Here is a 21,296-nt window from a genome sequence, read left to right as displayed (position 1 = left end):
TCATAGATTAACCGACTTTCTTCTCCTTCTAAGTTTGATCTGACCTTCTTTCGAGGTAAAATGTCATTACCTCATTCACAGCCCACCGCAACACGTCCTCCATTCCAACCGCGCCCTTTCCGGGAGCAATCTTCACGCCAACATCGTGACGAACATCAACACCTTCTCCAACCTGACTGAGGATATCCCCGTCTCGCTCAGCATGGCCCTCACCACCAACTAGTAACCAAGCATGATCACGCACATATCTCGGCCAAACAATATCATCCACATAGCCAGGGGGATCAGTCCAAAAGTTCTGCGGCGGCCGATCATCTTTCCCTTCGAGATCAATTTCCTCCATCGCTTGTGTCCCCTTTTCTTCTTGAGAATCGCCCTCGTTGCTTGCCGCTGGGGGCTCCGGCGCCGGACCAATGGTGACATAGCCGCTCCTCCCTTCCCTCCTCGTCTTCACGGTGGAATACGCCGCTGGCAAGAACAACGGCAGTCCAATCTGCGCATGCACAGGTCTCAAAGCGCCATGGTCTGTCGGATAATGCTTGTCATCGGCTGTGGCCGTGCCATCCGTTGCACTCCTCAGCGAGATGTATCCTTCTGGTGGTGCATAGAGTAAGAACCCTTCCATGAAGACAAGAGTTGGCAATCTGAATGTGGAAGGAGATGATGAAAGGAAGGAAGATATGTGATCTTCAACTTCACGTCTGATATCTGCAATGAGTGTCTCTGGGACGCAGGGGCCGGCATCTTCGTTTTGATCCTCTTTGCTTTGCAATCGTGGTGGAAGACGACCGTTGATGCGGACGTAGGAGAGAGCTTGAGCGAGGAATGATGTGTCTATCGCAGCGGATGTGTCCCAGTCTTGAACTATTTTGCCGGATGGGGTTGTAGTATAGGGAATTCTGATTGATTATGCAGAAAATGATTAGAAATGGAGAGAAAGCATTTGAATTTTGGTTGAGGCTCTGAGAGATTCTATTGATGATGATTCGGATTGTGAAGTGATCAATTCCATACTTATCATCGGGATGATAGAAATCATCTTCATGGATGATGAAGGTATTCAGAGTGTCTGAGGTCTGAGCATCGGAACCTGAGCTCCCTGCACTGGATGAAGCCGAGGCGATGCGAACTCCGGAGAATATGCGCTGAAGAAGTCGAGCTAAAGTAGTTTTACCACTAGATGATGGGCCAGAAATGCCAACAATCACAGCCTTCTGGGCCCCGGTTGATTGTGAGGTTTCTGCCATTTCCTGTGGAGATATTTGTGGAGTGAGATTTCTCCAACGATAAAAAGTATGAGGGGTTACGGCAGGTGAGAGATGAGTGCCTCTTAGAGGGGCGATTGCTTATCGCTTATCAAGTAACGATTGATCGGGAGGATCTAACCGAGTTGGGAATCAGGTTGGGTCGTCATGCGTGACATCCATGTCTTGAAGGAGCTTATCTGATCTAGGCAGATCTCGGGATGCCAAGACATCTATGATCTGTACACGGAGGGCATAATGAAGATCTTGATTGATGGGATTGTTCCATTAGTCGAGGATGAAGAAGATCAGTTTTTGACAGATGTTGTGAACGAAGTCAATCCCTACCTGTTTATCTCGGCTAGTTGATGAGAATACCCACAGAAGCAAGGAAAGGCCAAAGACAATAAACTAACAAAGATGATATTTCATACGTAGTTCAAACAAGTAGTGCAAGTTGTGACATAACCAACCGTGTGATCAACTCTCAATATTTTGAACATGCAAATCGTTCAACATGAGTACCCGCAAAAGCCAATGCAAATGCAGCCCAGAAGAATAAGACCGAAAGTGATGCAAGATGTCGAGATAATAATATTGTCGAACCAAGTCTGCTTAGCTAAGGCTGGGCATTGTGATTCATTTCCGGTTTCCTGCAGGCCGGGCAGCAATTGTGAATCAAGCAGTTCTTTCTCTCCGCATTAAATCAAATTCCAGCTCGTTCTGCCTCACAGGGTCATGTTCAAAGGCGGCCATGCCACAGATGGCATTCTGGAGGTGATTCAGGACCATAGGCCAGCTCTCAAATTCCTTGTTGTAGAGAAGATTTGGGCATCGAAGTTGACCTTGCGAGTGAGCCGGAGATTCTAAATGCGCATCAAGTGCCCCCTGTCCCCTGAAGAACTTGTGGCAAAGGAAACACTCCCAGTATCTTCCGTTGAAAGCGCTCTGGTAGAAGATGCGGCCGACTGCGAACGAGGAACTCTCATTGTTTTCTTCATCTTCATCATCAGACCACGGGTGGGTGGCGATAAAATTATCAATCTTTTCTTGCGAGTCCAGGATCTCCTCGATTCTGTTGACACCCGACACACAGAGGGCGCGGGTGCGGTGTTCTCCTCGGTGCATTCGTGTAGTCAGATGCTATAAGACATGCAAGATGAGCGACTGGGCTTTCATGTGATGTGGGTGATAAATGACGGATGAAATACTGACGGAAATCAGGTGGACTTTGTCCAGAAAGTGAAGGTTGCAGTCCTTGCAGTAGGCATAGTAGTGGTCCATGGTATTAATGTGCTCAATCGCCTGTGCCTGGGTATGGAAAGTGTCCCTGCATGTTTCGCATTTCCATGGAAGCTGAGATGGATTGGAGAGATCAGGAATCCATTTTGCTTGGAGTAAGAAACGTTGGTGGCAGACGTGCTGGGCATAGGAGTCGCAAATATTCAGGTGATCCATCGGATTTGCATGCTTAGGACATTCACCCCACAAATCGCCGCAGTAGACGTACTCCTTGCAGTAGGGGCATCGATCTGCCTTTGAAATATGCATCCTGATAAAAGTGGTCTGATCAAGTGTGATGAGAATCCTATGTTTAGACACGAACAAGTTTCCAGAATCGCTCACTTGGATTTTCTTCCCAATATTTTCGCGTAACGTGTCCTTCGCGCAACCTTTGGGATCAGGGCAGATGCAAGGAAAACAGAAAAAGTTGAAATAGCGAGAAGATATAAGGGAAAGACAATTTGAGGACGAAAAATGGTTTGCTGATGATTGCCTGGGTTTTTCTCACTCTACCGGTCTCTTGATCTAGAAGCATCGCGAGCTCTCCTTACGGAAGGGTTTGAACTATAGAAAGACTGAAGTGAAGTAGAATTGTCTATCTTACATTCAAGAGAGGTAGTGTCTTGCCAAATTAACTCTGGCATGTTTTTCTGTACAAGAGTTCCTGTGGGTAAATCTTCTCAGCTCGGCTGTTCTCGGTGTTTTCTTAGCTATAGACATGACGATCTGTTCTTTTGTCTTCTCGGGATTTCAGTAAATGGGTAAAGATTGACAGAATTCTTCAACCGGTCGCACGTGCTTATGGATGGCTCACAGGGCTAAGTTGTGGGCGATTATTTCTTGTGGGATGTTGTCTATGACAAGTTCTTAGGCTCCAACAATGACAGGGGGCTCAGGTAGGCTTCCCTTTTGAAGACCATAGGGAAAAAACAATGTCCGGGAAATATGTTTAAGCCCATGAACTTGGAGGCTGCAGTGTACATAAATAAAAATATTCTATGCCTGAAGCTTCAACGGTAATGGGAATCCGAAGTGACGACTCAGGAGGGGAATTCAAACCTCCAGTCTATAAAAGTATAAGGCAGCAAATGCTGTGGAACGAAGCCTCAAGTAGAAAGCTGAAAATAATTCTTGTGGTGCATACAATAGGATGTAAATAAGGAGACATGAAGTACCTAACTTCGAAGTTAGGTACTTCAGTTAACTCTATGTCTGAAAATTGAGAGTCGAGTGAAATGCTTTTCGACAATCTGGCTTGATTATTCGCTGACTGGTGATGTCCAAAAGAGTAATTATCACCTCACACGAAGGTGAAGACTAAAGTATCAAACGGCTACTATTTATCTGCGAATGAAATAGATCAGGTTGTCCATCATTTAACATCATGTCAAAGGCTATGGGTAGATGTGGAATGAATTAGTTCTGCATTCATCCTACATTAGCTTCCAGCTCCCTCTACCCGTATCCCAAATTGTCTCCAAAAATCGTCACATTGCCCGCATTCCCCATCCCCAAAACATCCACGTCAGGTGCCGCTGAATCATCTGGACACGGTCAAAGCCCATATCCCAACAAGAATTGCTCTCCAAATGCTTGAAGAGATCCGCCAAGCTGACAAAGTGCTTCTCGCACCGGTTTGTCATGTCCGGGCACCGATAGAACTTCAGGCGGCCAGACCTTGCCTGATCTATTGGAAATAGCAGGTGCCATTCCAAATCATGACGTGTCTCAAATGATTGAAAACACGTAAAGCATCGGTGTGCTGTTTCCTGGGTTGATGGTTCTCTGCCGTGGTCGACGAAACGGATCCAGGCGAGGGAGTACTTGAGAAGCACGCCGTGAATATCGCAGTTGCGAAGCAGCCAGAGGATATTGTGGTGATTCAACCCTGGGGCACCGGGGCAATGACCGCTTTCAAGATGAGCGATCAAGACACTCGCTTTGAGAAACTTTCGGCCACAAAACGGGCAGAAAGTGGTAGCGGTCCGATGAATGCCGGAAAGCAGGTGCTGTAGTAGCGGGTGAGTGTTAGTTCATTCTGATGGTGAGATATATATTGTGACTGCAGGTTCACTGACACTGTGGAGCGCCGCATGGGATTCAAAGCGGGAGTCGCATTTAGTGCAGTCGTGCTGCGTGGTCATATTCAGCATCTCAGCTGTCTTTTTGAATATCTTAGCGTAAGATCTTGGGTATCTCGATGTGAAATGTACCGGATTATTCTGTGTGAATCCGTGATCCTGGGCGCCGGCTAATGGAGATATGTATGCAGCGTGAGGAATATTGAAAGGACGCTTGGCAGACAGAAGGAGTGTCGTGGAGAATCATTTTGGAGATTGTAGAAACTCAAAGATGTTTCTTTTCAAAGAAGCCAAGTGTGATTTTCTCGACGCGTCAGAAACAAACATTTGTTAGGATCCCCTAGCTGGGAAAATGTTTCTACCGACTTGTCTGCATGCTGCCGGGCATTGGATCTAAGATACCGAGTTCAGAGTCACGAGTGGAAGAAGAGTCTGGAAAGTGCTGAAGATCAAACACATGATTAAGATTCTTATGCTAGGTTTTTGATCTGTAAAAACAGCTATCTCAACGGCGAACAGCACTCTACGCACTGCAGTATTTTCTCCGAGATGCTATGAGGCTATATTGTGTTTATACTTCATGAACCAATCAAAAGTGATTTGAGATTGAAGGTGGGTACACCAAGGCTTCCATGAATCAAGGCGGTGTATATTCTGCCACGCCCAAAGTATATCACGCCCCCCCCCCCAGCCCAAGGGTTTCACTATACTGCCTGTCTGAGTCCTACGCATGCCGCCGAACTTGCCCTCATGAGAATCTATGAGAGAGATCTTTATATGAAGTACTCTGAAGGTCGACATGGGCAGGAACTGGATGATGTTCGACCTATTGTGGATATTGTGGACCCTGTGCCACCGGCTACCTCATCTCCGCATGGCCAGAAGTCACTAGATGTGAATGCTCCGATTCTCGTCAAGTCTGATCATGATTTTGGTCATCAAGTACCTGCAATTTCACACCTCTCAACAATGGGGTCAAATGAGGTTGAGGTCACTGTAAAGGACCCGTTGAGCAAGCCTCATGGCGCCGATCTATTACAATGGAAATCCTCTGACAGACGAGATTTGAATCTCCCTTCATTATTGCCTGTCGGCGTACTACGGAGGGACCTCGATTCAAGTAGCTACTTATATGAGCAGAAGATATCACTCCTCGAGAGCCATGGCTGGATTCAGTCGGAGGTTTCGAATTGTACAAATTACATCCGAGTTTACGTCAACCCCATGATGACCAGCCGCAGAAACACTCAGCGATCAAGTACACGGTTACGAGCTGCTCTTAGGTCTATCATGGCCAAGATCGAAAGCTCCCCTGAGACATGGATCAACCCGCGACTCTCTGAGAAAGCCGAGGATCTTCAATCGGTTGACACCGTGGATGAATCGCTATGGTATATATTCAATACTCTCAAGGACCCTTGTCCTCGACCCGGGGAAATAAAAGATTACTGGTCTCGACGAGCGATGGAACAACTGCTGTTCAATGATGAACTCTCCGAGCTAGGTCTACGGACCACTCTGTACCCTTACCAGCGCCGGTCTGCTGCGACAATGGTTCAACGAGAAGCACAGCCATCACAAATGCTGGATCCTCGAATGCAGCCGTGTCAAAGTCCAGACGGGCGTAAATACTGGTATGACAGAGAAGATGCATATATTACACTGAATAAAGTGCTGTACTCTGAGGCATGTGGCGGTAAGTCGATCATGAGACCCATTTGTTGCCTGACTGATGATAATCTTTTGGGAGATGGAAAACAGGCATCCTTGCAGAGACAATGGGCTGTGGAAAGACACTTATCTGCCTTGCAGTCATATGTGCAACCCGGGGCCACACTCCTAAAATTCCAATCGAGTACATGTCCACACCCGAAAAGCCAGACTTGACCTATGTCAGAGAGTCCACAGGTTCACTGTTGGACATGGCAGCTGCCGCGGCACAGAGACACTCCGAGCCATGGAGGACATTCTTTCGTGACCGGGAACGGGAAGGTCTGTACTTTGAACGCTGCAAGAGGGCATGTGAGTATCATCAAGCATCCTACGAGATTCCCCCGCATCGAACGAGGTATCAAGGGAGGCAAAACCAGTCCTTCCCTCGGCCTCCAGCGAAGCGAGTCTTCCTCTGTGCTGGAACAATCATCATCGTGCCAAACAATTTGCTGGATCATTGGCAACGGGAAATCAAGACTCACACCGAGGGCTTAAACGTGCTTGTCTTTGATCAGAGATCGGGAGATCTTCCGTCAGCTGAGCATCTAATGAGTTATGACATTGTACTTTTTGCAAAGACTCGATTCGAGCGAGACGCAGGAGAGTCCATAAACAACCGACGAGGAAGATTTGTTCAGATGGATTCACCTTTGACCGAACTTCATTGGTTGAGAGTTATCGTCGACGAAGGACATAACGTGGCCGGTCAAGGCTCCAGAACAAACATGATCCATCTGCTCAGTCAGTTACACTTTGAGCGTCGATGGGTCATTTCAGGGACACCGTCTGCCGGGCTCTATGGGGTGGAGGTCAGCCTCGCATCACGCGAGTTGAACGCCAGTGATACCGATAGTGCCACCGACCTAACGGCCGCCGCTTTACAGAGTCGAAGAAAAACTGGCAACGCGGTCACCAACGAGTTGAAAGATCTGGACAGGCTGCGAAGAATCGTAGTCGAGTTCCTGGGTCTTAAGCCCTGGGCTAATTCTCGAGCCGACGACGACTACGCGGACTGGTCCAAGTATATTAAACCCATCGGTGAAGATGGCCGGCGTCGAAAGACGGCCGCTATCAGAGCGACTCTGCAGGGTCTGGTCGTGCGGCATCAGTTGAATGTCGTGAGCCAGGAGATCTACATTCCAAAACTGTACAACGAAGTTGTCTATTTGGAACCCACCTTCCACGATCGGCTATCCATCAACTTGTTCCTTTTCGGTCTGGCCGTGAATGCAATCACGTCAGAACGTCAGGGACCAGACTATATCTTTGACCCGAGAAATCGGAAGCACTTGAACCAAACTATCAATAACCTACGTCAGGCCGGGTTTTGGTGGGCTGGTTCCGAGGTGAGCCCGCAAGACTCGATTGAACACGCTACCAGGTACATGGATAAGAACCGAGAGAGCATGACCGCCGAAGACGTTGATCAACTCATTCGTGGAATTGAGATTGCACGTACAGCAATGAGATCTTCAAGCTGGCGCGAATTCAAGCGTCTTCATGAGCTTGGGGTTTACATCAACAATTTCCCTAGCGAATATCGCGCGTACTGGTCGCTCGATCAAAGCGGCGCTGATCAGGAGCCTTTGCTGGTGGGTATTACACAGGCTCGGCGAGCCCAGCAGTTTGTCGCTCGGCATCTGAAGCTTTCTGATCCCACCCAGGGGCTCGCAGGTGCCGGCATCACGACTCGCCATGATCTGGAACGTCGAGATCAGCAAACTCCCCCCAAGGGCGCGCCAGAATCTGCCCATAACTTGAACACAGCCTCAACTCCAGCTCCAGCTTCTACACCCGGCTCGCTTCATCACAATCCGAAGCCACAAACCAACAAATCGCCCGCAAAGACATTCACCCGCAATCTCTTCTACTCTCTTCCAGCAAATTCCCCTCTCCAAAAGACCCAACTCGTTGCCACCGCGTCAGCCAAATTGACCTATCTTCTCAACAAGGTTCTCCAGCTGCAAGACACTGAGAAAATCATCATATTCTACGACAACAACAATTCCGCCTTCTGGATCGCCGAGGGACTCGAACTCCTCGGTGTAGAATTTCGCATCTACGCCAGCACCCTCAAACCCGAGCTCCGAACCGAATATCTCAAGCTGTTTCGCGAAGCCGAAGATGTCCGTGTCTTACTCATGGATCTCCGACAAGCTTCACACGGTCTACACATTGCGCAAGCCTCCCGTATTTTCATCGTCAACCCGATCTGGCAGCCCAATGTGGAAAGTCAAGCTATCAAGCGCGCACATCGTATCGGGCAGAAAAACCCCGTTTACGTGGAGACTTTAGTCCTCCGCGACACGCTCGAAGACCACATGCTCAAAAGACGACGCGAGATGTCAGAGGCGGAGATTCAACATGCCGAGAAGAGCCTACTGGATGACGGGACAATGAGCGACATTGTGCAAAGAGAGCCGTTTCTGCCCATGGGTCAAGAAGAAGAAGACGATACGGCGGCCGCGTTCTTGGATCACCCGGTTGGGTTTTTCAATCGTCATCGTCTGCCGATTCCGGATGATGAGGATTTAACCCTCGTTACGTCGAAGACAGATTTGTCAACGGAGACAGGGAAGCGAGTTTTTGGCGTTCGAGACTCCGTTGCGGACGATTCACAATCTGCTTTGGGGAATGATGACGAGCCTGCGTGTAAAAAGATGCGTGTGGACGTTCTACCTGAGAGGGATAATTCTCCTCTGGAGATGGAGGGAGAAGGGACGAAGCGTTCTATTTTTGGGGGACCGGATCATTCCTCGTCTGGTGATTGTGCGGTGGATGGGTTGGTTTTGAGCAATAGAAAGCCACGAGTGAGCTTTTCCTCTTGAATTCCATGATGTGACATGGTGCGAATGCAATTCATGGAGATATCTAGATGAATGGGTGCGAGGGCTTGTTCGATGATAGGGAAGAGAGAATCCACATAGAAGCTACTTATCTCCTACATACGGATACCTAGCCTGGAATTAGGTACCTCTAGATTTCCAATTGTGAAATTAAAGTCTTGGGTATGGTCAAATCCCGGTATGTATAGCCATAAATTCTCTGCTGTATTAGAAATCTAGATTTATTTGATCTAGTAATATCATCATGAATGGTGTATATATGACAAACCTCCAAACACAAAAAAAAAAACCAAGATGAAAAAACAAGTCACTGGGGAAAGTAAATGAGGCCTCTTTCCATCCATGAATCTACCATCTTTTATCACCGGGCATGGATGAGTGTCCCCCTCCCCCTTGGCCCCGAGTCCATCTCGGGGGGATAGGTGAAGTATTCCAATGCAAGTCTTGCTGTCAAAGGGATGGCCATGGAGAAATTGCAGAGGGAACCAAGGTAGAAAAACTCCAATGAGAACATATCAAACCTCCAACAGGGACACAGATCAGCCAAATCAAACTTGTCCGTCTACCTACACAAACGCTGCCCGCCCATCAAAACACATTCACAGGATCAAAAGTCCCAGAGCAAGAAAAAGACCTCAACGCCTCGTTGAACACCATCCCAAAAGTATAGGATCCAAAGTAAACAGTGAAGCACAATCCATGTCTCCCCAAAAACATTCAAAGAAATCCCCCTGAAACATAAAGCAAAGAAAAATTATATATATATGTATATATACATATACATAAAAAGAACAGGCTTCATATGATCTGTACTCCATCTCACCACATTGCGGACTCACTGAGTCAAAAAATCCTCAATTTCGAATCCCATTCTCTTCAAGGCCTTCTCCTCGAGTCCAGGCGCCCCCGCCACTTTTCTCAAAGTCACCGTTCCGGCATCCGCGAGTCGAATCTCCACGGCACCAGCCCGCTCGAGTTCCTCACGCGAACACTCCCGCACATACACCGTGATATCCGGCCCTACACAAGCTCGCCAGAGACTCGCCATCCACTGCCAGTGGTCAAGCGGGGCATAGGAATCATTGATGGGAACACTGCAGGCGAACGTATCTGCGGTGGTGAGTTGGTAGCGAGGGACCAAGGCGACGGGGAGGCGGGATGACGACAATGATGATACCGAGGATGATGGGGTTGGAGTGGGTGTTGGCGTGAGCGACGGAGTCAGACCCGGCACAACGGTTTGAGTGTGAATTGGGACTTGATTCTGGTTCGACTCGCGGCGGTCGTTGGCTAGAACAGATGCTGTTGTGCTAGGCGACGTGCTGGGGGATTGCGAGTCGGCAGCAGAAGATTCGGGAGAATCTATCTGGAGGGAGGCAGTTCTGGGAATGATCGTCCGCGGGGATGGGGAAGGATCCGGACTGTGACGGTCGTGCTGGATGATTGAGACAATTTGCGTTTTGGGACTTTTCTCGGAGTAGACGCGAGGGTTGTGCAGCGTGTCCGACTCGGTTCCTCCCACGGTCTGCGAATTGCTCCTGACAAATCCGACAACCTCGTCCGAGATGCGGTGCCACGCGGAAATGGTGTTCAAGTAGTCGACTGTCGCGTCACCCATTGGTCCCCCTCCATTTTCAGCTGTCCGGGGTGCTGGCAGGTCCGGCCCATGAAAGATGCGCGCACAGAACTTGTCCTCCTTCTCCAGGAGACGTTGAAGGTACTCCGTGGCACTGCGGACCAGATCCGCGTCTTGGCCATCGACTGCAATGACGGGCCCCCGTGATGGACTCTCTCGAAAGGAGGGGACCAGCGGAGGGGAGATCTTCGCTAGAAGCTTGATCTTATTCAAGAATGGAATCGTCATCACTGCCTTCTCGACGCTCGAGTCCCCGGTGGGATACGGTGTCATTGGCGTGGAGGGAAGGGCGGTCTTCAGCGGTGGGAGCTTGAGACTCGGGTCCAGGACTGGCTGAGTCTGGACTTGCAAATGTCCTTGCGTCGTTACGGAGGGTGGCGGGGGAGGAAGGGGAGGCTGCGCTGGTTCTGGCATATTTTGAAACGGCGGGCTTTGTATCAAGGAAGCCATCCTGCGACTGGGATGAGCACTTGTCCCAGTCGCATAAGGAGTCCCGGGGAATGGCGATTCGGGACTCAGATCTCGCTGACTGGCGGATGGCGGTTTCAATCCGGTTGAGTGAGACACACGGCGCCGCTTCACATCTGGGGACATGATTTGTGCATCATCCATTTTTCGGTTCTTGGGCCGGTCAAGCAGATCAATGCGGATCAACTTGGGAGGCCGGTCAGCTTTACCATGACATTGGGAGCTACTCGCCGTCATCACGGCGGTCGTCGTCTTCACATAAGGTGCGGATGGTTGCGTCGAGAGACTATCTCGCGAGCCAGATCCCCCAATCGGAGTGAATGGGGTCATGGGCGAGGCAGGGGCATTCATGATGCGGCCCCCGCAGCGATTACAGGTTGATCCGCCTGTAGGGTTGTGACTGATTCCCGAAGCTAGGTTACGAGCCGAGCCATCACGACCAAGCCGTCGTGGCTGATAGCGATATGCAGGGTACTGCTGGGCATGGCGAATTTTCTCTTCCTGTCAAGTGTCAGTCTCCAACGAATATTTTCTCTTCCCCAGGGCAGCCGTGGGGGAAAATTCACGAGTCCCACTGACCTCGGCCAACGCTTTCCACTTGCTCTTTTCGCCCTCGGACAAACTTCTCCACTGCTCCCCGATGACCTTGGAAATTTCCGGGTTGGCCATGCCAGGGTTGTGGGCTACCACGATAGATTGATAATGTTGCCTGTATAGAATGAAAGCTGATCACACCAAGGTGCTGATATTAGTCTACATTGTCAAAAACTTTTATTGATGTTGGACAATGCACTGCTCTGCTCGCAAATATCCGTGATTGGGCGGCCGACGCATTCTCACGGACTCGGAAAGGGATCTTTGCTGCAGACGTTCCACGGAGTAAGGGGGAGAGGAGACAGAGATGAGAGCACTCACCATTTCGAGGTCGTGGAATCTTGGGCTCTGGTTGACACAGACAGAATTGCAGCCCATCACTCTTGACCGATTTCGCCGGGCTCGAGCTTCCCGAGGGCGAAACACTGCGAGTGGTCCCCAGATCTCTCGTCGTGATGGTTGGACTGGGCTTTACGGTGCGCTGAACGGGAGATTGGCCACCATCACGGTCAATTTTGGCGAGACTGTGTCGTCGGTCGTACGAGACCAGATGCTGATGTGTCTGGGAGATGTTGTTGGGCTGATGCATAGTCGATGTATACCGTACGCCTTGGGGTGAAGTGGCGTGGATGTTCCCGGCCATGCCGGGACTGGGGCGATGGGGTAAGGCCATGTAAGATGTTGCCGGGGGGGCACTCATGATCTTGTGATCAATCAGATCGCTGGGTCTGGGCAGCGAAGGTAATGGAGCAGTCTCATGGCGAAACGAGACCGGGTTGGGAAGGACTCGATCATAAGACATTTATTCCACACAGCCGCGAGGAGGCAGATGATGGCAGGCGAGACTGTATGGAATCAGGCTGGAATCAAATCCAAGCCGGGAGAGGCAAGCACAAAGAAAGGTGAAAGAAACGAGGGAACAAACCACCGCGAATGGATTGATTCGGATGGAGCAGAGTTGCGCTTGTAATGGATGCCCCCGGCTGGCTCAAGAGGAGAGATTAAAGAAGACCGACCCAAGGGGGGGTGGCGAAAGGATGGTATTGGACCAGCACGAGCAAGGATGAGAAGCAACAAGGTCGTAATGACACCACGAGGTCGAAGAAAGAATGCGAAGCTGTCGTCCACCTCAACCACACTTTTCGCTTTTTCTTTGAGCAATGCAAATCAGGACTGTCCAAGGAGCACTGAATGGGAGGAGACTGCGGTGGACAAGAACAATGCAGAGGTCTCGAGTTCCGATGATGAAGAGGTAATTGCTGAATAGATGATTGTATCGTTCCAAGGTCACTTTTGGGGGGGGCGGTGGGGAAGAGAGGAGAGAAGATGAAAGGTCACAGAAGAGGAAGGCTGAAAGGAAAGCTTAAAAAGAACCCAGCACGAAGTCCAGACAGAGATGATCACGATGGAACGTGGATGGAATTCCAATCAATTGCCGGATGGCAGAGATGTTTGAATGAAAGATCGTAGGTGGGTACAGCAGCCGCAGGAAGAAGTCAGAAGCTCGAACGATCACCAATTGGGGAAACCCCCCAACAGCTGACAGCTGGACCGGCCGAAGAGGCAAACCGAAGCAACTGCAGATGAGACCCAATGCTGAGGGTATGAGAAGATGAGGCGAATAGGATCCAAAAGACCAACCACCGCTGCCCAAAAAGAGGATGAGAAGCCAAAACAGAAAAATCAAAAAAGAAAATTAAAAACGAAAAGGGGAATATAGTCAAATCCAACCACGATCGTATCACAATTGTACAATGATGATCAAGAAGCCGTAAAAGAAGCCCCAGAACAAACACACAGGGGGAAGAAGGAAGACCACACTCAAAAAGATTTCAAAAAAAAAAGGAAATGAAAAAAAAAATGAAAATGAAAGTCCACTTCCTTAAAGGGCCCCGAGAGAAGAGAGTCGACAGAAGAACAAACACTCCTCACCAAAAAGAAAAACAAATGAAAACAAGACAAGACAAACAAAAACTGACACCCGATTCCCAGCGAATATCACGCCAGCAAAAGGCCAATCGTGCCAACTGCAAATCCGCCAACTGCCCAGTCCACACTCGAGAAAAGGAAAACAAAGAAGCAGCGCTCTGCCCGAGATTTGCGAAGGTTTTCTTTGTTCGAATGCACGACGGTCGTGGGGGTTGGTCGCAGGGGCCTCAGTGGAGCGATTGACCTGTGCGTGATGAGACTCCCGGTCCTTTTCGTTCTTTTATTTTCCTTCTTTCTCTTTCTCTCCGTCGGTCAGTCGATCAATCAGTCTCTCGGCCTCTCGGTTGCGTCTGAATTTCTAGGCCTGGTTGGTCCTTCGCTATCGCCGCGGGACTCGCCCGGGTGGGGGATCCGTCGTACTTGTGTCGTGTCGGAAAGTCCTGCCTATGGTGGACCTGGGGCATGGATCGTTCTTTGTTCCAAAAGACGCTAATGATCCCCGAAGACCAGGGGGGTGGGGGCAATCAATAGGCGACAAGGTCGGGTGAATTGACGAGTGCCGGTCTATGAAGGAGGAAGAGGGAGAAGGGATGGGGCGAGGGGCTGGTCAACAGATCAATCCAGGTCTAGAGACTGTAGACTCAAGATGGGAGATGTATAGAAGAGAATGGAGAATGAGGCAGGAAAGGCGCTTACTTTTGGGGGGGGATGAATAGCCGTGGAGCATGACGAGGGTTAGTCGATCTGGGATAAAGGAATCCTGCAGGGGAAAAGAGTTGGAGCGATGACTTCAGTTCTCACCTCGTCGAGAGGACCAGACCATCCGAGCCTTTCCATCTCGATCCTGGGTTGCGACAGACATGTGCGTTACTCTGGGAAAAGACTCCCTGGTCGATCGGAGCCGCAGGGAAATCATCTCCTGCATAGTATAGTTCAACAGTGCGGAAATCCTCTCCAGAGCACCGAAGCAGGCCCAGGCATCCGTTCTGGTGGTTCCGTTGTAAGGTCCAACCACTACGAGGACTGACCACTACGTACGACCTTTGGACTTTCCTACCGATGACTACAATGATCATGACAATTCCATGATGAACCACAAAACTTGACCACCTGTTCTTCAACAAGAAACCAGGAAGGAACCTGACCCAAAGAAAGACATGGTCGGCGGAGAGATCAGGGATCCAAGGACGGGTCCAAGCCAGTTGGTAGAGAGACTGGAGACTGGAGACGACTACGAGACACGGTCAAATGGTACACGCTCGATAGGGAGAGAGAGGGAACTTGAGAATAGGGGGGGATACCAAAAAAGAAAAAAAAAGAAAAAAAAAATTAAAAAAAAGGATGGAAAAAAATTGAAAAGGGAAAGAAAACAGTCTAGCGGCTACAGTGCTACGGTAACTGTCCAGTGCATCATCAAAGTAAATCCCAAGAGTCATTGTTGTCTTTGTCTCAACCATGAGACACTCACACATACTAGTCACACACGACTATCACACACACACAACTCACTCTCACTCTCTTCCTTACTCGTCACCTGTCAGGACCGGTCCAGTTCGGGAAAGACACTGTGGACCCACCAACTTGAACGCTGTCAAGCGGATCCATCGCGACCCGGATGCGGCGACAAGCAGATCAGCGATTTCGACCAGATACGCCCCGCTGATGATAGGTCCACACATTGAATCAGACTCTCTTCGGTTCCCCGGCAAATGTGAACAAAGACCGAATCATCAGTCACGTCGCGCTATCCCCTCTTCGGATCAGGTCTGGTCCTTCCTCCTCTCCTATTGCCCGCCATCGGATGCATCCACCTCCATCCGTCAGACAAGCAATCAGGGACGAAGCGACAACCTGGGCAGAAAGGCGTCAATGAAAAAACAGCGTCCTCCAATCAGAACATGGGGTTCTCGGAAGCAAACATTTTTTTTCTACTTATTAGAGAGGGGGGTAATTGAACACCTTGGTCTTTCTGCCCGTGAAAAAAAAAAAAAGACGATAATTAATATGATCGCTTTCTACGGTCGCTCCCTTCCCGAACGGAAACATGCCTGACAGGTGACGGGTCGTCACTGGTCGTGATGATTCTCCGCATCTCTCCCCTGGACATCTATAACGAGAACTGATAAATTTAGAGAAAAGGACCACTTGTCAACTACAGAGAGAAGGAAACTTAGTAGAAATTCAAAATGAAACACCCACAAAAAATAAATCAAATAAAAAAAACGGGCAAAAGAAGCATGGACCATGAGCCACGCATTGATCCTCGGCTAGCCACACTTCAGCCGCACTCATGGCCAGGCCTCCCCGGAGAAAGGGAGTGTGATCTTGGAAGAGGTCATGACGCGAGTCACAATCACATCGACCGGAACAAGCTTCTTTGCAGATTAAGACCCTCTCTCTTGCTCCCTCCCTCTCGTTCTCTGTCTTTGACTCTTCCACCAGCCAGATCTCGGGTCTACCAGATTGATTCAAACTTCAATCTCAATGGAACAGAACAGTGAACAAAAGTAAAAAGTGTCCAGACTGTCTCCAGTACAAGGAACAGGTGAAAGAAAAGGTAAAGGCAAAAAAAGAGAACAAAACACTACATACAACAGTGCAACCTAGGTGTCCATCATGATCCATAACCATAGACAATTACTCTCAAGAGACTCAGAAAATCCAGTAGATAGTCTGGGTACAGCTTGCAGGACAATTGCAAGTAAACTTCAGCAACCCACCAAGACCGTTGGTGCTTGGGGTTCCACTCGAAGATCTCGAATCTCGAATCTCGAAATTTTCAACCAATTGGTGGGGTCCACCGGGAGAGAGTCTAGAGTGATGCTTCCCAGTCATGCTACGGTGGGAAAAGGAGTTCAAGATGAGAGGGGCTTGTCGACCAGGACAAGAGATCAATTGGTTCGATTCATCCGGATGGTAGATGTGGTGCTGTCAAAGAGCCACCAAAGCTGGAAAATACCACCTTGACCCCCGATGCGTTTCCACCGCATCCACTCTTGAGCGGGATCATCGTCATCATCTTTTTTTCATCCTTTTTTGGAGTAGAAGAAGAAGAAGAAGCAAGAGAAGAAAGAAAAAAAAATGGCAGTCTGGACACTACGATAATCACCTTTCTTGTCGTCATTGTGTAAAAGGATTCAACTATCAGGGATACCGAAATAGAGGGGTTAGCTTCCTCGGACGTCCAACTGCTTTGGCTCCCAATGAATGCACAATTGACTCCGCTGGAAAGCTCGAATCATCATGTCACTTCCAGCTCACAGTCCTTCCCCTATACTAGGGATCTTTCATCTACAGCCACGTAGCTGGTGCTTGTGTAGAATATCTACATTCCCGATTCTCTCCTCCCCCAACTATTCGGTCTAGTAACACTACTTCCTCCCTTACCAAGGTCCTTAGTAGTACCTTATCCATGGAAATCACCGGCTACCTTAATCACCACATCCTCCCATCTCCTCAAGCTCATGACATTCCCACACCCACCGCATCAGGAGTCCAGACCATGCCTTTTTTTTTTGTGAAATCCAACCACCCTCTGCATCATTCAATGTAATACACTATACCCACCATCTGATCCCTGATCCCCCAAAGACATTGATCAAACAGGCTGGACACCCTCAAGACAGGCCTAGAACGTTGGATCCTCCGACGTGCATAGTGAATACAAACCCTACTAAGCCACTAAACCACTAACCTACCATCAAAGACATGGTCGCCCGAGCCTTCCAATACCTACACCCCATCGGAACAATCAACCAAAGGCCGACATGGAAAATTCCAATATGTAAAAAATCAGTCTTATTGCCTTTTCATCGCGGCCGTTCTCGAGATTTGATCAATTTCGAATCCACACTGTCTCATCTCATCTTGTAAGCTCCAAAGACAGAGTCTCAGAGCAGAATTCTGCTAAAGCTCGTTTGGTTGTCTCAACTCTGACAGACGGGTAGCGGGAATGGATTCCTGAACCTTCCTCTCTCTGTCCTTATCCTTCCAAAGCCCCCCCCCGAACACCCGGCCCGCCGCCGTTTTCGTCTTGTTGGAACCCTTTGGTAGGGCTGGTGTGCTTCTGGGGTGACACAAAACAGCCCGGACGTACAGTAGAGAGCTGGGTTGTATACTTTTGGAATAGGGCATGTTTCATTGGTGTTTAATTTTCTTTCTTTTTTTTGGTTCTTGTTTTTGCATTTTCAGAGGGTCGGGCTTTGCATTTCTTCAATCATGGTGGGAGCAGATGTCTTGCATCGCGGCTTCAGGACAATGTCTAAGCTGCAAAGCCCCGTCGGATGTGGCGCATGTTCCTCTGTTTTTCTTTTCTTTGCCCCGTACGCGGGGTGCATGGTTGCCTGAGGTTCATTCTGGTTCAAGGTATCTGGTGCTGGTGCTGAGCTCATGCTGATGGCAATGATGATGACGGTCGATGGTCCAGACCATGGTAAAAAGAGATTCATTTTGGTATATGCAACAACTGTCAGATGGATAGGACTTCTCGCCGGTCGATCCGCCGCTCTCATTTCGGATCTGGGACGTTCAAAAGGACCCCATCAATACCACGGTAGATTTCAGTGGCCATGAGCCGGTGTGCAGATGGTCCAAGATGCATCTCGTCCCTAGAATCGGAGAGGGAGAAATTTTTCGAGTCAGCGATACTGGAGATTGATAACAGCCGAAAAAAAAAAGAAAAGGGGGGGGGTGGTATGGCTTGACCACTCATTCATCAAAGAAGAGGAAGAGGGCTCAGCAGTATAGACTCACCAAAATAGATACTTGTCCGGGTTCTTGCATTGTCTCCTCGACTGAGACATACCCTTGAACAGAAGCGTTTGGAGACTTTTCTCGCTCACCACACACGGATCGACCACATTCTCCCAGCCAGGATCTCGGTTCGTTCCCAAGCCATTTGGTTCCTCGATCCCCGCCGCATACATCTGCCAGTCACGAATCCGGTCCATCACGAAGGCATTCGTATCAAACAGGTAAATGGTGCCACGGTCCCACCCCTTCGCGGCCTGTCGCAACTTCTTGTTCCAGACGTCCAGGATTCGCACCGCCCGCTTGTAGTCCACGTCGTCGTCACCCGCCGCCGTCGCCGCAAAGCCCGGCAAAAATGTCACATCGACCGTCTGCGTCAGAACCACGTTGAGTTTGTTGGATCCCGGACCCCACGACTCAGACAGCCGATTCAGTTGGGCCATCAGCGTGGCGATGCGTCGCTGTACCGCACCCTCGGCCGTCCGGTCGTCCACCGTCCGAAGATTCCAAATATCCCAGAGACCAAATGAAACAGCAAACACCGTCTTGTCTTGACGGGATCGAATCTGTTCCTCAGACAGATCCGCCACGGCCTTTGACTCGGCCTCCAGCCAGAGCTGCAGCTGGGATTTAAAATCGGGCACCTTGGTCGGAGATGGACGAGCAACCAATTCCAGATCGGCGTTGTCGACAACGGATCCTGTCAATTTGCCTTCCGAGATCAATTTGGCGGTTTGGGCCAAGTTTTCATGATGACAAGAAAACTAGAGAGAAAAAAAGACACACCTCAACCCTCCCCCGGAAGAAAGGGGAGCGGCGCATCAAAGTCAGTCAATTTGTTCCCCATTTCACCTTTTTTTTTCCATTCCTTGCACGTCGTGTATCTCATCAGATCCCGCGGAGTTGGATATGTCCGACTGTGATGGGAAAACAAGGGGGAGGGGAGGGGGGAAGGCATCAGTCTCACCATTTCACAAAGCCAATCCGTCCACACTCGACCCTGTCTCTCTTCCGTCTTAACATTGCTCCATGAATCCCCAAAGACGACCAAGCGTCGATCAAACGAGGACACCGTCCGGAACGACCCTCCGACCAGTGGCTCGGAATTCCCGAGATGACGCGAGGTCAACACCCACGCGGAGTAGAGAAGCGTGACCGCCGCCACGGCGCATAATGTGTAGAATCGATTGAATAGGCGGAGCATGATGTCAATCGAAATGTGAAGGAGAAAACAAGAAAAAAGAAAGGAAAAAAAAAGGAAAAAACTTGAAGAAGAGATAGTTGAAAAACAATCGAGAGCAGCGCTCACGACGAATCGAATCACTCTGCAATCCGCAATCCGGACGCTTCCCTCGTTGAATTAATCTCAAAGCCCGTCAGTCGAACGACCCGTCACAACGTCCGAATGCGGCAGATGTCAAAGATAATAGGGTAGATGTATGAGAAAGAGGGTCGGCGGGATCAATCAGAAGAAGCTGCCGAGCTCTCACCTGTAACGTCGGGTGGAGGTGAGAATGGAATACCTGACTCACACTCAACCAGGGCAGTGAACAAGGTCCGCAGGTGAAGAAGAGGAGCGGTCAATTGAGAACTGGGGCCCTGTCCTAGCCACCTCGGAGGAGCAAGACGCTAAATGGATGTGGGGATTCTCGGGGAGCACGGCGGGATGCTTGGCAACGCGAGCGTTTCCGGCGATGCGGTACGGAGAGCTTCTCGAAAGAATAAAGCAGGGGAAAGGGGGGAAGCAAGAGGCGACTAGATGGGTTGAGTGGAACTTTTGCTAAGTCTCCATTCCTTCACTGGCATATGGGAGATGGTTCTCTGAATCCCGAAAAGCGTCCGAGTGCCAGAATCCTGTTGGCGATAGGATGGAGGGAGAAAGAGGGATGAATCGAGTGGAATGGAGAGGAGAGACTCGCGGAGACTCGATCTCGTGGGTATTTCACTAAATGAAAAAGTATCCGGTCGAGCCGGTAGTGAATTATGGCTGGTTCTTGACTTGGTCGGTGGTCCACTCCACGTCAAAGGAAAAGCAGGAATTGGAATTCCAAAAACTCCAAAGAAAAGAGAAAATTCAAAATGGGTGACTCCCGTGGATTTTTATCTGCGATCCTAGCGATCCTAACGATTTTCGATGATAGGCCACCTTTACTCCGTAGGGTTGGCGGATGGAAATGGCCGGGGGGGGGGGCGCGGCGAAAAAGTCAAAATGAGATGTTGACGATATGGATGGAACGGTGAGAGGGTTCCCACTAGAGAGGCTATCGAGCAGCAAGTGTTCTAAATAGATTACTAGTTCCTGAAAATCCTCAAATAGATCATATTCATCCTTCGTGGTTCCGCAGAAACTTGTACGATCAGCAGCATGCTGAATTACCAGGCCAGCAATGTGCCCATTGCAACAAAACTCGAACTCGGTAGATGAGCATGCGAATGAACCCGAGGGATTGTGTACTCATCATCATCTCGAGGTCAAGCCTTTGAGGCGTCGGCCGCGTGGCCCGGCGGGTCCGCCCGGTTCTGGGAAGGCTATCGCGTGATGACAACGCTTTCGTGTGAAACACACGGAACTCGAGACGAGCATTTCGACTCCAACACTCTCTTCAGGGGTTAATGGTCGTGCCAGTCTGACAGACCGGCTAGTTTGACAACTTTGTTTAATTAATCTCGTGTACACACACCACAAGCCCCTTGATCTGGCCATCATGCATACGCTCAATGAACAACCACAACCTTTGACGGGCGGACTTTG

The 21,296-nt window shown here is 49.6% G+C and overlaps 6 protein-coding genes across 6 annotated transcripts; 1 reads left to right on the top strand and 5 right to left on the bottom strand.

The window, feature by feature from the left end:
- Positions 1–28: 28 nt before the first annotated feature.
- POX_d06069 (uncharacterized protein) lies at positions 29–2,795 on the bottom strand (the record flags this gene model as incomplete). The annotated part of the gene is made up of 4 exons (XM_050114896.1): positions 29–899; positions 1,015–1,250; positions 1,977–2,387; positions 2,460–2,795. 4 exons carry the CDS (start codon positions 2,793–2,795, stop codon positions 29–31), a joined length of 1,854 nt encoding a protein of 617 aa, XP_049969847.1.
- A 1,220-nt stretch (positions 2,796–4,015) lies between these two features.
- On the bottom strand, positions 4,016–4,672 carry POX_d06068 (uncharacterized protein; the record flags this gene model as incomplete). Its single annotated transcript, XM_050114895.1, has 2 exons — positions 4,016–4,537; positions 4,607–4,672. 2 exons carry the CDS (start codon positions 4,670–4,672, stop codon positions 4,016–4,018), a joined length of 588 nt encoding a protein of 195 aa, XP_049969846.1.
- Positions 4,673–5,359: 687 nt separating this feature from the next.
- Positions 5,360–9,150, top strand: POX_d06067 (uncharacterized protein; the record flags this gene model as incomplete). The annotated part of the gene is made up of 2 exons (XM_050114894.1): positions 5,360–6,305; positions 6,371–9,150. The coding sequence occupies 2 exons, from the start codon at positions 5,360–5,362 to the stop codon at positions 9,148–9,150; spliced, it is 3,726 nt and encodes a 1,241-aa protein (XP_049969845.1).
- An 853-nt stretch (positions 9,151–10,003) lies between these two features.
- POX_d06066 (uncharacterized protein) lies at positions 10,004–12,668 on the bottom strand (the record flags this gene model as incomplete). Its single annotated transcript, XM_050114893.1, has 3 exons — positions 10,004–11,773; positions 11,852–11,955; positions 12,188–12,668. The coding sequence occupies 3 exons, from the start codon at positions 12,666–12,668 to the stop codon at positions 10,004–10,006; spliced, it is 2,355 nt and encodes a 784-aa protein (XP_049969844.1).
- A 5,314-nt stretch (positions 12,669–17,982) lies between these two features.
- Positions 17,983–18,243, bottom strand: POX_d06064 (uncharacterized protein; the record flags this gene model as incomplete). The annotated part of the gene is made up of 1 exon (XM_050114892.1): positions 17,983–18,243. One exon carries the CDS (start codon positions 18,241–18,243, stop codon positions 17,983–17,985), a length of 261 nt encoding a protein of 86 aa, XP_049969843.1.
- Positions 18,244–18,302: 59 nt separating this feature from the next.
- POX_d06063 (uncharacterized protein) lies at positions 18,303–19,748 on the bottom strand (the record flags this gene model as incomplete). Its single annotated transcript, XM_050114891.1, has 3 exons — positions 18,303–18,441; positions 18,548–19,308; positions 19,512–19,748. The coding sequence occupies 3 exons, from the start codon at positions 19,746–19,748 to the stop codon at positions 18,303–18,305; spliced, it is 1,137 nt and encodes a 378-aa protein (XP_049969842.1).
- Between the last annotated feature and the right edge of the window lie 1,548 nt (positions 19,749–21,296).

Source organism: Penicillium oxalicum, chromosome IV (genome assembly GCF_001723175.1).
Source record: "Penicillium oxalicum strain HP7-1 chromosome IV, whole genome shotgun sequence".
In the NCBI taxonomy this organism is placed as follows: Eukaryota; Fungi; Ascomycota; class Eurotiomycetes; order Eurotiales; family Aspergillaceae; genus Penicillium; species Penicillium oxalicum.
The sequence above is the reverse complement of the archived record's forward strand: the minus strand, read 5'-3'. Positions and strand labels throughout refer to the sequence as shown.